The sequence below is a fragment of the Euprymna scolopes genome, chromosome 36 (genome assembly GCF_053919585.1).
Source record: "Euprymna scolopes isolate OS-2025 chromosome 36, ASM5391958v1, whole genome shotgun sequence".
NCBI classification, from domain to species: domain Eukaryota; kingdom Metazoa; phylum Mollusca; class Cephalopoda; order Sepiida; family Sepiolidae; genus Euprymna; species Euprymna scolopes.
Genome location: NC_136517.1, coordinates 45,926,194 through 45,939,644, shown reverse-complemented (window position 1 = coordinate 45,939,644; position 13,451 = coordinate 45,926,194). Strand labels below are relative to the sequence as shown.

Sequence of the window (13,451 nt, the reverse complement as noted above, 5' to 3'; positions counted from 1 at the left end):
ATATATATATATATATATATATATATATTGTAGCTTTCTTCACCCTTGACAGACTATCAATACTCACTGTAAGAGTAACAGCAGTGGAATTTTTTGTGGCAAGAGTTGCGCAATCTCTAGCCACATCTCCCTTGAGTCGGTGTTGTTAAATACCAGTAGCAAATGATGGTTCAAGACGACTGGAAACAATGCTGAAATAAGCGGAGAGCACATTCAACGCCTAGTACTAGCCAGGCTCAACGCTGCTTAACTTCAGTGATCTGAGCATGTTGACAGACATGTTCAATGCGTGAGGGATATTTTGAAACACAATGATGTGCATTGTTGGAAATTACTGAAATAAATGCTTTTTGTATTCACCTAAAAAAATGCTGAGTCATATTTTTTATGTCTTTCATTGTTTGTTTATTCTTGCGACAATACCAGACAACGTGCGAATCAGAGTGGTTGAAATGTAACAACATGGTACAAGTGTAACAACCACGTTACAATATTCATTGAATCAGTTATCTATAGACTAAATAGCTCCTATTCAAGGGAAATAATCCTTAATGGAGAAGATAAATTTTCATATTGCTTCTGGTCTCAAAGAGTTCCTATTTACTTGTCTCTCTCTGAGGACAGAGTTAGACACAAGGCCAGATTTGAATGTGGGGTCAATCAAGTTTATCATAAAAAGAGCACTGTGGAATGGAAAAAAAATTAAAATTGCCTCAGTCTAAGAAGGATTTCTCATTTGCTGTTCTGGGAGAAAACACATGAAGTTTAGTATCAGGACAGATGCCGCATTTCAATCTTAGCCAAGAGGCCAAGATAAGTCAGACGGTTTTCTTTTGGTAAGATGAAAAAGAAAGAAAATTCCAGATACAAACCAACATTTGCTGATGTCAAAATATTTTCGGTCAGGATTTTTCCAGAATTTGAAGATGCTTTCGAGAACATCTCTTTCTTTAAACTGTTTATAAAAAATATATAATGATGAAAAAACAGTTGAAGCAAATTTTTTTCAAATGTTAAAATAAAACAATAAAGGTACAAACTGTGTATAAATAGCAAGGCTAGCCAGCATCAACCGGGCTATTAATTTCTGTAAATGACATAGATCACATAAAAAAATAAATGTAAATCCCAACCCCTCTAGCAACTGAATCACAAAGTGATTTCCACAAGCATTAAAAATCAAATTTCGATTATCAAATCTACAGGCATGCAGGTGTGCTTGCAAAAAGGATTCAAAGTGAAATGGATGATTTACTTTCTTACAGCCAATTTGCGATTTAAAAAAAAATAATAATAACAAACACCCCTACCCCTCACAAAAATTTCAGAGGATGTACAATAAAAATTAAAACAGAATGTCTTTCTCCAATCTATATTCTTCAAATGTGGTAAAATTTGTAATGCGTACATTAATGTTTCCAAATTTTAAAAATAATTTTAAAAAATGGAGGGAGGGTAAGTAGAAAAAATAAATTCAATATTATTTAATTGGAATTCATTGAGATGAGTATTACTTATTAATTTTATTGATTGCGGACTATTATCCTCATCTTTTATTAGTTGTTTCATGACGTTTCGGCCAACTATTCCTCTGGCCTTCGTCAGGTGATGACCACGACAGGATAGGAACTCTGAATCTCCTAACTGCATTCTCAGCAATTACTGCCTTCCATAGTTGTCATCTCACCACGTTTTGGCCAAGTAAGCCTCTGGCCGGCTTTGGGTAGGATTGAAACAGCTATCTTCAGACAATTCTCACTAGGAACCGTAGAGATTTAAGGTCTCTATCCACTTCATCACGGGCCCCGAAGGGAGATAAAGGTAGCATTTTTTTAGTCTTATAAATCCACGTTTATTCATTATCTGATCTTCCATAGTCGGGTCCGTACTGAACAGTATATATATTATTTAATTGGAATTCATTATTGAGATGACTATTATTTATTAATTGCAGGTGAGAATTGTCTGAAGATAGCGGTTTCAATCCTACCCAAAGCCGACCAGAGGCTTACTTGGCCAAAACGTGGTGAGACGACAACAACTATGGATGGCAGTAATTGCTGAGAATGCAGTTAGGAGATTCGGAGTTTCTATCCTGTCGTGGTTACCACCTGATGAAAGCCAGAGGAATAGTTGGCCGAAACGTTGTGAAACAACAACTAAGAAAGATGAGGATAATAGTCCGCAAATAAATAAATTAATAAATTCAAGTTCAAGAAAAAATGTTTTCCAGATGAAAATCAACACAAATATGCAAGAAAATTACAAAAAAAAAGAAATAATTTTAATCGAATAAGATCCCGATTTTAAAGATTTTCGAAGAACTGGGTGCCTGGAAAATAGTTTTTCTGTCACTCATATCTTTCGTATCCTGAAAATTTTTTTTGCATGCAGGGATATAAATATTTTTACATGACGTTTCGTTAAGCTGAAAATTTCATAAGCTTGGTCTTTTGTATCTAGAGGTACCACTATACTTGTAAAACGCACACATGGATGCAATATTGCGGAAATGGGGCTGAAGCTTGGTAGACAATAAGTGATGTATTAGAGTAGGGACCTTTTTTTTGGGGGGGGGACTCTGTTTTTTGAGACTAGTGACCAATGTACCAGCCCAGACAACAATACTCCATACATAGGCAAATGGTGGCTTTGTATAGATATGAGGTTCGAACCTACAACCTCTGTCTGTAAATAGGGGTACTAACATATTGAGCTACCAAGCAAATTAGAAATCAGGAATACACCAGAGTTAAGATTAGTATACAATTGACACTTACTAGCAATGAGAGATAGATTACAGATTCAGATTTTTATATTATTTAATTGGAGTTCATTATTGAGATGGGTATTATTTATTAATTTATTTATTGCAGACTATTATTCTCATCTTTATTAGATAACGACAACAACTATGAAAGACAACAACTATGAAAGACGACAACAACTAAGATGACAACAACTAAGATGATGACAACAACTAAGAAAGACGACAACAGCAAAGATGATGACAATAACTAAGATGACGACAACAACTCTGAAAGACGACAACAACTAAGATGACAACAACTATGAAAAACAACAACTATGAAAGACGACAACAGCAAAGATGATGACAACAACAAAGATGACGACAACAACTATGAAAGACGACAACTATGAAAGACGACAACAGCAAAGATGACAACAACTAAGATGATGACAACAACAAAGATGATGACAACAACTAAGAAAGACGACAACAGCAAAGATGACGACAACAACTATGAAAGACGACAACAATTAAGATGACGACAACAACTATGAAAGACGACAATACCTAAGATGACAACAACTATGACGACAACAACTAGGAAAGACGACAACAACTATGAAACAAGATGACGACAACAATTATGATGACAACAACTAAGATGACGACAACAACTATAAAAGACGACAACAAGATGACGACAACAACTATGAAAGACGACAACAATTATGAAAGACGACAACAAGATGACCACAACAAGTAAGATGATGACAACAACTATGATGACAACAACTAAGATGACGACAACAACTATGAAAGACAACAACAATTATGAAAGACGACAACAAGATGACGACAACAAGTAAGATGATGACAACAACTATGATGACAACAACTAAGATGACGACAACAACTATGAAAGACAACAACAAGATGACAACAACAATTATGAAAGACGACAACAAGATGACGACAACAAGTAAGATGATGACAACAACTATGAAAGACGACAACAACTAGAAATACAACAACAACTATGATGACAACAAGTAAGATGACAACAACAACTATGAAAGACGACAACAACTAAGATGACGACAACAACTATGAAAGACGACAACAACTAAGATGACGACAACAACTATGAAAGCCGACAACAAGTAAGATGACGACAACAATTATGATCACAACACTAAGATGACGACAACAACTATGAAATATGAAAACAATTAAGATGACAACAATAACTATGAAAGATGACTGCAAGTAAGATGACGACCATAACTATGGTGACAACAAGTAAGATGATGACAACAACTATGACGACAACAACTATGAAAATGACAACAACTAAGAAAAACAACAACAACTGTGGATGGCAGTAATTGTTGAAGATGCAGTTAGGAGATTTGACATTTCTATCCCGTCGCGGTTACCACCTGATGAAGGCCAGAGGAATAGTTGGCCGAAACATTGTGAAACAACAACTAAGAAAGATGAGGATAATAGTTCGCAATAAATAAATTAATAGATTCAGATTTGTTGCTTCAAAAAATAAGTTTATTTATAAATAATTGTTTTTGACTAAAATTATGCAGACAAATTTTATTTTTACTATAACTCAATTATTTTCTCAGTCATGATATTCCATCAATAGTTAAGATCCATCCATCCATCCATCCAACGTGGCAAATTGAACTCACTACACGAGTTTGTAGTGTAATTCAAATCTTGTTGGTAGTTGAATACTTGATACTTTGCCAGGGCTATCAAGGGTATTTTTTATTGTGACGCCATCACTAGACAGGGTGCCTACCATGGCTTAAGAGAGTCCCATCTACTCTCAAGTGAAGGACAGACCGTGTCAGTTTCTCAACCTGGTATTTTATCTCACCGTATATACAGCGGCCCGCCTTCCCAAATGGTCACCCATCTGGTACTGGCCAGGCTCAACGTTGCTCTGGTGAGAACCGGTGTGTCAACGTGATTGTGCCATATTTTTACATAGTTAAGATGGATCATTATTAAAAATTGTTTCTTTAAAGAATCCAGTTCAAATTAGGCAATAAAAACATTTAAAATATGATTTATACCCAGTGAATATCGAAAAATTGTCTGTTATTTAATTTGTTCACCGGTGTTATATGAGTAACAATGTGAGAGTAAAACTACTCCCTCCTCCTCTTCATCAATTTATGACTAATCAAAGATAGAATAACAGTTAGGATTAAATATTAAAAATCGGTCAGAAATACTGTTCTTTCCACAGCTAATATTTATCTTATATGACCGACAAAACAAATTTAATAATGTACCTTGTAGTAAAAACATTATTAATCACAAAGACACGAGGAAAAATAGACTAGTAGAATACCTGTCTCAGGACGAGTATACGTAATATTTATTATTTTAACTTACTACTAGCAGTGTTAGATTTTGTTGTAAACAAAATCAAATATAAGATACAATTAAAAGAATCGTTTTTAGCATTGGGAAATAGGCACAAAATTTTGTGATTCCAATTTCGATACCAATTTCGATATCCCAAAAGTTTCGATTTTTCTAATTTCTGATTCTGATTAATTGTCTCAAAACTAGCATTCAGAGAGTGTACACACACACACACACACACACACACACACACACACACACACACACACACACACACACACACACATATATATGTACTCTCTGAATGCTACAGCTAGCAAAAAAATGATGTTTCCGTGTTACTCACCATGTTGCCTAGAATACATACTCCAAAATCAGGCAACATGTACCATTATTAACCAGCAGAGTGTTACCAATGTTGACTAAGGGAAGGATCTATCAGGCAGGTGTATGCAGTGTGACGATGCATGAAAGTGAAACATCACCAGCAATGGTTGAGGACATGCGTTGCATGAAGAGAAATAATATGAGAATGATATGGTGGCTGCATCATTTGAGTCTGATGAATTTAATGGTAAGGCCAAGTTGAAGGAATGGATGAGAGTTCTTGGATTAGTAGATGTAGAACAGTCAAGGTAGCAGGTCCAGTTTACAAGGCAAGACCAAGGAAACATGAAAGGAAATGATAAAGATAGACTTCAGAAAAAGAAGGTAAATAAAGACCTGAGATGTATCCATCATTTCATATGATAGGTAAACTTGGAAAGTTAATTTCTTAAAACTATCCAATAGATCCGTGGCATAGTGGAAAAAGTAGTTGGTAGAATTCAATTGTAAAGTTTCACTCTTCTGGAGGTTGAAGGTTCAATCTTCAGTGCGTGCAACACTCAAAATACAACTGTCAATTATTTAGAACTACCTAGTCATGGTTGACGAAAATAGAGCAAGCTATCCCTGTTGAGTAAATAAAGGGTTCCATTCGAAATTCTGTTGACAGAAAGATTCCCATGTTCAACAAAGTGCACCTGAATAAGGTTGGAGGTTACATCGACCGAAACGTTGTGAAAATAACACTGAAGATGAGAACAGTAGATTGAAGAATCCAAATAATACGAATAATCAATCCTCATCTCAAAAATTCCAAAACATCATATCCAACAAATGGAAGTATGAAAAACTGACGTCGTCGTTGTCGTCATGATGATGATGATGATGATGCCGCCTATGCCTCACAAAGCTTGGTAAAGTTGAATATCATACATTCTAATTCTTCACGTTTATTCCTTCATAATCCTTTTTGGAAACGATCTAAGAGAAGATAAATTATGACAAGAAAATTTTATGACTTACTTCCCTTTAATAATGAAGGAAAAAAAAAAAGAAAAAACGAATTGATTAGAAGTTATACGATGTTTTATATTATTAAACATTGCTATTTATTTATTTATTTATTTATTTTTTATTTATTTATTTTTTTTTGAAATGTCAAAATTTTACCTTCAATCTTGTTATGTCCAGGAAAGGAAGTTTCTTTTTTGCATAATCAAAATCTGTCACCATCCTTAAAAAAATTAGGGAAAACAAAATATAAGTAACAATAAGTATAAAATATAACTAGTAATAAGTACAAAATATATACAGATCATCCAGAGAGAACTCAGTACAGGGCCTGTATTTATTTGGACGAGCAGTATCAGAGTCGTCCTTTGCGGTGGTGATTTCATATCAAAATCAGATTGGCAGAGTCTTGGGCATTCTGGGTTGTGCCTAATTTTCTGTCAGTATGAGGCATCATCCTGTGCAATTCTAGAAGGTTCACCTTCTCAGTCTTTACCTTCTTGCCCTTTGAGAAAGGGCTAGTTTATTTATTGCTAATCTCCTGAGGCGCCCTTGGTAGAGAATGCCAATGGAACTGTCCAAGCAGTTTTTGTTCAGCCAGAGGTACTCTTTCATCCAGAACACTAGCTTTTCAAATCCCACTTTCCTGATGTTGTATCTGATCTTCCTGCCATGGGTGGGTGATAAACGATAAATAATTACCAGCACATTTTCCACAGAGATAGTTTTCAATAAAGGCTGATCTCCCTCACAGCACATTGTGCTGCCTATGAACCTAATAATGACATCCAATACTACTTATACTGTTATATATTGGAACCATATGCCAGTAAGTTAAGATTATGTTAAGTATGGATTTTGAGAGGTACATTAAATACATGGCGGCAATTGGATATAGTTCCAGTGCATCTCATGTGACTGATGCAAGCGTTTAAAGGTCAGCTCCCTAAATAAAACACACTAGAAAGTCAGAATTACAGAGGAATTACATCATGTGCTCAGAGGGACAGAATAGAGTTTTTACACAGTTTGATTTAGAGAACCAGACAGACAAGACGTGCCTGACAATGTAGAAATCTAATTGAATTTTTCTTTGAAACTCTGTCCGTCCATCAACTATTTAAGGCTAAGTAAGAGATTAAGTAAGAAGTAATTACGTGGTCTCTCCCCCCAAAGAGAAAACTCTCCAAATAAAACCTTTGAACGCCAACAAGTATTCGTTGTGTTTCTATGCCTGGGTTTTATTTTCCTAAGTTAAACAGCTAATCAACAGTCACTAGATGACACAACCACACAGGACACAGGAAATGACCTACATGGAGACACAACAATCTAAGAATGAAGACCAGTGACCGTGCACGTATGTAAAAAAAAAAAACTTTTATTGTTTGATCTGTTTCTTCATCGCTCATGACAAGATTCTATTGTATCAGTGACAGAGAACCCCAACAGAGTGCTCGATTATTAAAAATTGTTTTAAATAAGAGCCTAATATTTATTTATATATGTATTACAGAAAGATCAGAGCAACATTGGAAATGTCGGTTCCAAATCCAAGCAAAACGGATTTATAGTTGATCGCCTATGTGAGATTCTCTTCAGCCTCTATTTATTACTGTTTATAAGTGTCTTCCTGTGTTTGAATTTGGAACCAATGGTATTCTAATTTTCTGTAACACACACACACACACACACACACACACACACACACACACACACACACACACACACACACACACACACATATATTAAATGAACTGTCTAGTAAAAATATAAAACCCTAATAATTTTCACAAAGTGTCACTATAAAATAAATAATATTCCTTTAATCTTGGTTAAAAATAATTTACATTTGTTTTTGGTGCTTGTGTAAAATAATGATGATTTAAACAAACACATTTCAGGTGAAAACATTATTACATATTTACGTGTCATGGCCAAATCAGTATTCAAAAATTACAAAAAAAAAATGATCCAGTAGAAAAATAATTACAAGTAAAAATAAAATTTCTCAAGTTTATCGATTTATAGTTTAATTGTATGTTTTAATGTTGAAGAATTCGCAAATCCATGGGAGGTAACTGCAATCTACCATTTTTACTAAATAATTATAATTCACTATTTTTTAAAACACAAAATGTGAGAATGTAAGTGTGGCTGCTTTTTTTATTAAAAAACATTTAGCACATCTACTTGATTATTTTTAATCATTTCTGGAATTTATACTAATTTCGACATGATACATAAGTTCGTAATGATGTTTCCATCTGAAATGTGTTGCTTTAGAACATCGCTATTCTACACAAGCCCTTTGATTTTAAGCAATAAATAATGATGGTAGAAATTATAAATTTAAACAAGTGAATGCATTTTAATCAGGCAAAAATAAATCAGGCAGAGCAAAAAGAGAAGAAATAGCATTCTTTGTTTGGGAAACAAAGTCCATAATCCTTATCCTCGAGTGGCCTTCAGGCGTTGATAAGTGGTGACTCTTTTGTAAAGAAAGAAGCTATCGAAAGTAATTTAAATTCGTTTTTCAAACTCGTGTCTTTTCGAAACATAAAAACATTGAGTTCTTTGAATATTCTTTATAATGGTAGCATTCATAGATAATTTTATGGCATTTAAATCAGAGATTATATTTCTAAAACCATTATTAGTCCATTATATGTAATGCAATATATGCAATGCAATATATACAATGCATACAGTGGAGACTACTGCACAAATATTTTGTTTTCACTGAATTTTCAGATTTAAAAATATTTTTTGAAAAAATTATTAGTTCTATCGTGGAAGGGAGAGAAAATCTTTTGAAACATGTCTATCTTGTTCACAGACAAAATCCAAGAGGTTGAGACAAATCTTAATGGCATATACTTTCTTTCAACTTCCTGCTTTCTTAGATCACTCCCTTTGACATGTTAACTTAATTTCGTAACCTTACGTTACAAAGGAAAAGTTACTTATTATGAAATCTAATCGCGAAAGTAGAAATTTCATTTTTATTTACTCTAATTTCAAAGTGGAAATCTAATTTCAAAGTGGAAATCTAATTTCGACATACCTCTCCATTACTGAGAGTGATTAGTTTGTGGCGAATATCTGTAAATATATGTATATGGTCTACCATTTCATACCTGATAAACTCTTGGCTCATTTTCTGTAGATACTCAAACGATTGTGCCCGGATTAACGAATTCCCATATAACTCCAAGAACAGCTCAACTTTATCTGGAAAAAAAGGAAGAAGAATGAAAATTCTTAAGGTGTTTCCATGTAAATGAACATGTTAGAAAACAAAAACGGATATTTATATAACCTCTCCATTAAGTTTGAAAATATTATTTCAAACATAAGCGTGACAGATAAATGAAAATCTTTTCTGTTTAACTTGGGAATCTGCATGGAATTTTGAACATAACTCTCAGTAAGCATGCTCTCGTTCCATCAGCCATGACCAGGTAGAAGTTTTCTAGTGATTGAAGGTTCCATACTAAGAATACAATTACAAATTACTTAAGACTTTTACCTGCTCATGGCTAATGGAATGAAAGCGTGCTAACCCGGTTGATTAAACAAAGGGCTCTGTTTGAAATTTTGTGCAGATTCTCAAGTTTGACAAGATACACTTTCTTTAGAAGTTCAAAGTTTACATCGCCCGAAATGTTGTGAGAATAAGGCCCAGCCACTGTTCTCAAACAGTAGTCTGAATAATTCAAATAATATGAACGACTAAATGATTATTCCACTATTAAAATAGGATATTTCCCCCAAATCGTCTTTATACTTATTTGTATGTATATTATCACCTTTCATACCTATCCGGTCCTGGATATGACCTTAAACTATATTGGATGGTGGACCACAGCTTGCGGGCTTTGGGAAGTGTGGATCCACCCCTTAATTGGCATTGCTCCCAGGTCCACTCTAACCTGGAGTGGTAGTACCTGTTAGGGTCCCCACTATGGGTTAAATAGAAACTGACTTGAAAAAAAAAAAAAAATATATATTCTATTAAAAACTTTTTCTTCAAAATCACTGGATTCGGCATTAAATGACCTGAAAAGGGTTGATATGCCGTAAAACAAAAACAAAACCAACCAAACAATCCACACCTATCCAAAAATGCAATAGTCTGATGGCCAAATGATTAAGAATATCTGATGTCACTTAGTCTTAAAAAAATGTAGGCTTATTTTAAAATGAATTATCCTCAAACCGAATTCTATCACTTTTGCATTCTACTTGTTTTATTGTAATTTTAATGGCCCGATTTTTACAATTATAAATAAATACATTTCTAAAAGTGACAGCTGTTTTATTTATTTTACGAAAGAAGAAAGAATCAATTTTTAAAAAAATATTATATATGCTGACAGATGTTTCTGAATTTTTGAGATGAGGATTGATTATTCATATTATTTGTATTCTTCGGATTACTGTTCTCATCTTGAGTGTGGTTTTCACAACGTTTCAATTGAACGGAAACCTCTATTTAATTCATGCTAGAATTATCCACAAGGATCCATGGCATAGAGAAATTACTTGGTAAAATTCAGTTGTAAAGCTACACTCTTCTGGAGGTTGAAGTTTCAATCCTCAATGTGGGCGACACTCAAAATACAATTAGGACTTCTACCCAGTCCTGGCTGACAACAAAAGTATGCTACCCCCATGGATTAAATAAAGGGTTCTATTTGAAATTCTGTGCACATTCCAGAGTTCAGCAGAAAGATTTCCAAGTTCAACTTGAAGAAGGTTGGAGGTTACATCGACTGAAATGTTGTGAAAATAATGCTCCAGATGAGAACAGTAGTCCGAATAATCCAAATATTATGGATATTGACAGACATTTGTTATTGCAAACAAAACATTTTTTTAAGAGTAAATTATATGGATGCATGTAAATAAGAAATGGTGGGGGTTTTGCCTCTTATATAAAAGGCAGTTGTCTATATGTATGTGCGTGTGCATGTTTAGCTAAAAGTAAAAAACTACAAAACATTTGAAATGGCTTACAAACCGCCCCTCCACCTCTGGCAAAAGCTGGTTCAGTTGACACCCCCAAAGATTTTCATTAAATTATATATATTGGTAGGTCTATATGGCATTGCCTGCAATATAAAAACAAAATAGAAGAGTTTTAAATGTGTGTGTAATATCTTTACACGTATCTCAATCCATCGCTTTATCTTTCTCTTTCCCCATTCTATATATTTCCTCATCCCTCTCCTCCACCAGTCTTTCACTTATGCCCAGCCCATTCCTCTCTCTTTTGTTAATGTATTGAAAATAATAATGATGTAAAGCATTCACTTCTTCTTTATATAATAGACAACATTAGGAATAGTCGAAACCATGATGAAACCTGACCCAGTTGATCCCCAGAATGAATAACTTTTTTTTAATCTCTACTTATATATAAAAGGCATTTTGTGTGTGTATGTGTGCGCACGCACACGAGAGAGAGAGAGAGAGAGAGAGAGAGAGAGAGAGAGAGAGAGAGAGAGAGAGAGAGAGAGAATTCCCTATGGATTCCAAAACAGCTGGACCAATTTTTTTTTAATTTCACACATATGTACCTTATGTGCCTAGGAGTGTTCTTAGATAGGTTTCACATCAGAATACCTGATAAGTATTGAAAATCGATAATCGAAAAAATCCGATTAAAGAAGAAACAGTCCTTATTTAACCAAAGTTGACACTTTTATACAGTTTAACATCACAAGTGCATTTGAGCAGTTTTATCATTGCACAAGCAGAAGGGCTCAGCATATAAAATAAACAGTAGGTTCTTTGATAAGACATGGGCATGTTCAAAATGAATGTTTCTGTAGAGCACAATTGAACCATTGTACTTGACTTTTGCATTCAAAATTTTAATTCAAGACATTATCCTGTATATAATATTTTGATTGCAGAAATTACCCTCTGGACCAAATTACCATAGATTTGCAACAACAGATGCCACATACAAATTCATTATGTCTAAAGCTTTATCCACCGTTTTATGTAACTTTAGAACATTGTTTTAGCCACATTTATTTATAAAATTCTACATTGCATCCTAGGAGAAACATCACGTTCACCACATCTACAGGAGTTCCTATTTTTCTCTCTGAATATCAAGTCCTACCACTGCTACCAGTTGACACTGTACAATTATTCATTTTTCTATGCTGTTGGTATTTCACCGCTCTTAACTGCTTATTACATACACAGACAAAACATAATCTGTCCATTTTCCTAAACATAATTACTAAAGTCTCCCTTGACATCGTCCACCCATTCCGATTGGCTGTGCTCGAAGGATTCTATTATTCTAGAATTTTATTCTTACATATATTACCGAGCAATTATTCAAATTGAAATATGCATCTTCTATAACATTTGTATGATACCACTTCTCTGTTGATAAATATTTTACTGAAACAAAATATTTATTAGATATATCTACTATATACATATATATTGTATTTTTACGTTTTCTTTTCCATTTCGACCCATTCATGCGATGCTTGTTTTCGTGTCTCCCTGCACGCGCGTCTTACACCAGATACATGCCATGTTCGTTTGTTTGTGTGCTTACCTTCACTTATAAACACTTAAAACATTTCCTTTCAAATATAAATTGCTAAAAAATATTATAGATATTATTTTATAACTATTACACCTTCGACCTACTCGCTCCACTGACAACTTTGTGCATGTGTGTGTGTTTACAAAGTTAACCTATTGAGTCAAAAAACTTACACACGTTCTTGGGTTGTGTGTGTTTGTGTGTTTACAATGTTACCCTATACGGTCGAAAAAAATGAGATTGAGTTTCTTAAAAAAAAAAAACCTACTTGATCGATTTACCTTTTATATTTTCATCTAAGCTTTTCGTGTTAGGTTATTAATGTATGTTTTTGAAAAAAAAAAAACACAGTGTTTCCGACATTCTCTTTAAGTACAAGAAGTCGTT

At 34.0% G+C, this 13,451-nt stretch overlaps 1 protein-coding gene across 2 annotated transcripts in view; it reads right to left on the bottom strand.

The window, feature by feature from the left end:
- The window catches only part of LOC145260445 (dynein axonemal assembly factor 3-like), a 117,573-nt gene that overhangs the window by 76,836 nt on the left and 27,286 nt on the right, over positions 1–13,451 (bottom strand). For both annotated transcript variants that reach the window (XM_080118494.1, XM_080118495.1), the window contains exons 5-7: positions 9,622–9,715; positions 6,641–6,704; positions 873–955 (exon numbers count right to left, since the gene is read on the bottom strand). In XM_080118494.1, the coding sequence (XP_079974620.1) occupies positions 873–955; positions 6,641–6,704; positions 9,622–9,715 (241 nt within the window). The remainder of the gene's footprint in view (positions 1–872; positions 956–6,640; positions 6,705–9,621; positions 9,716–13,451) is intronic.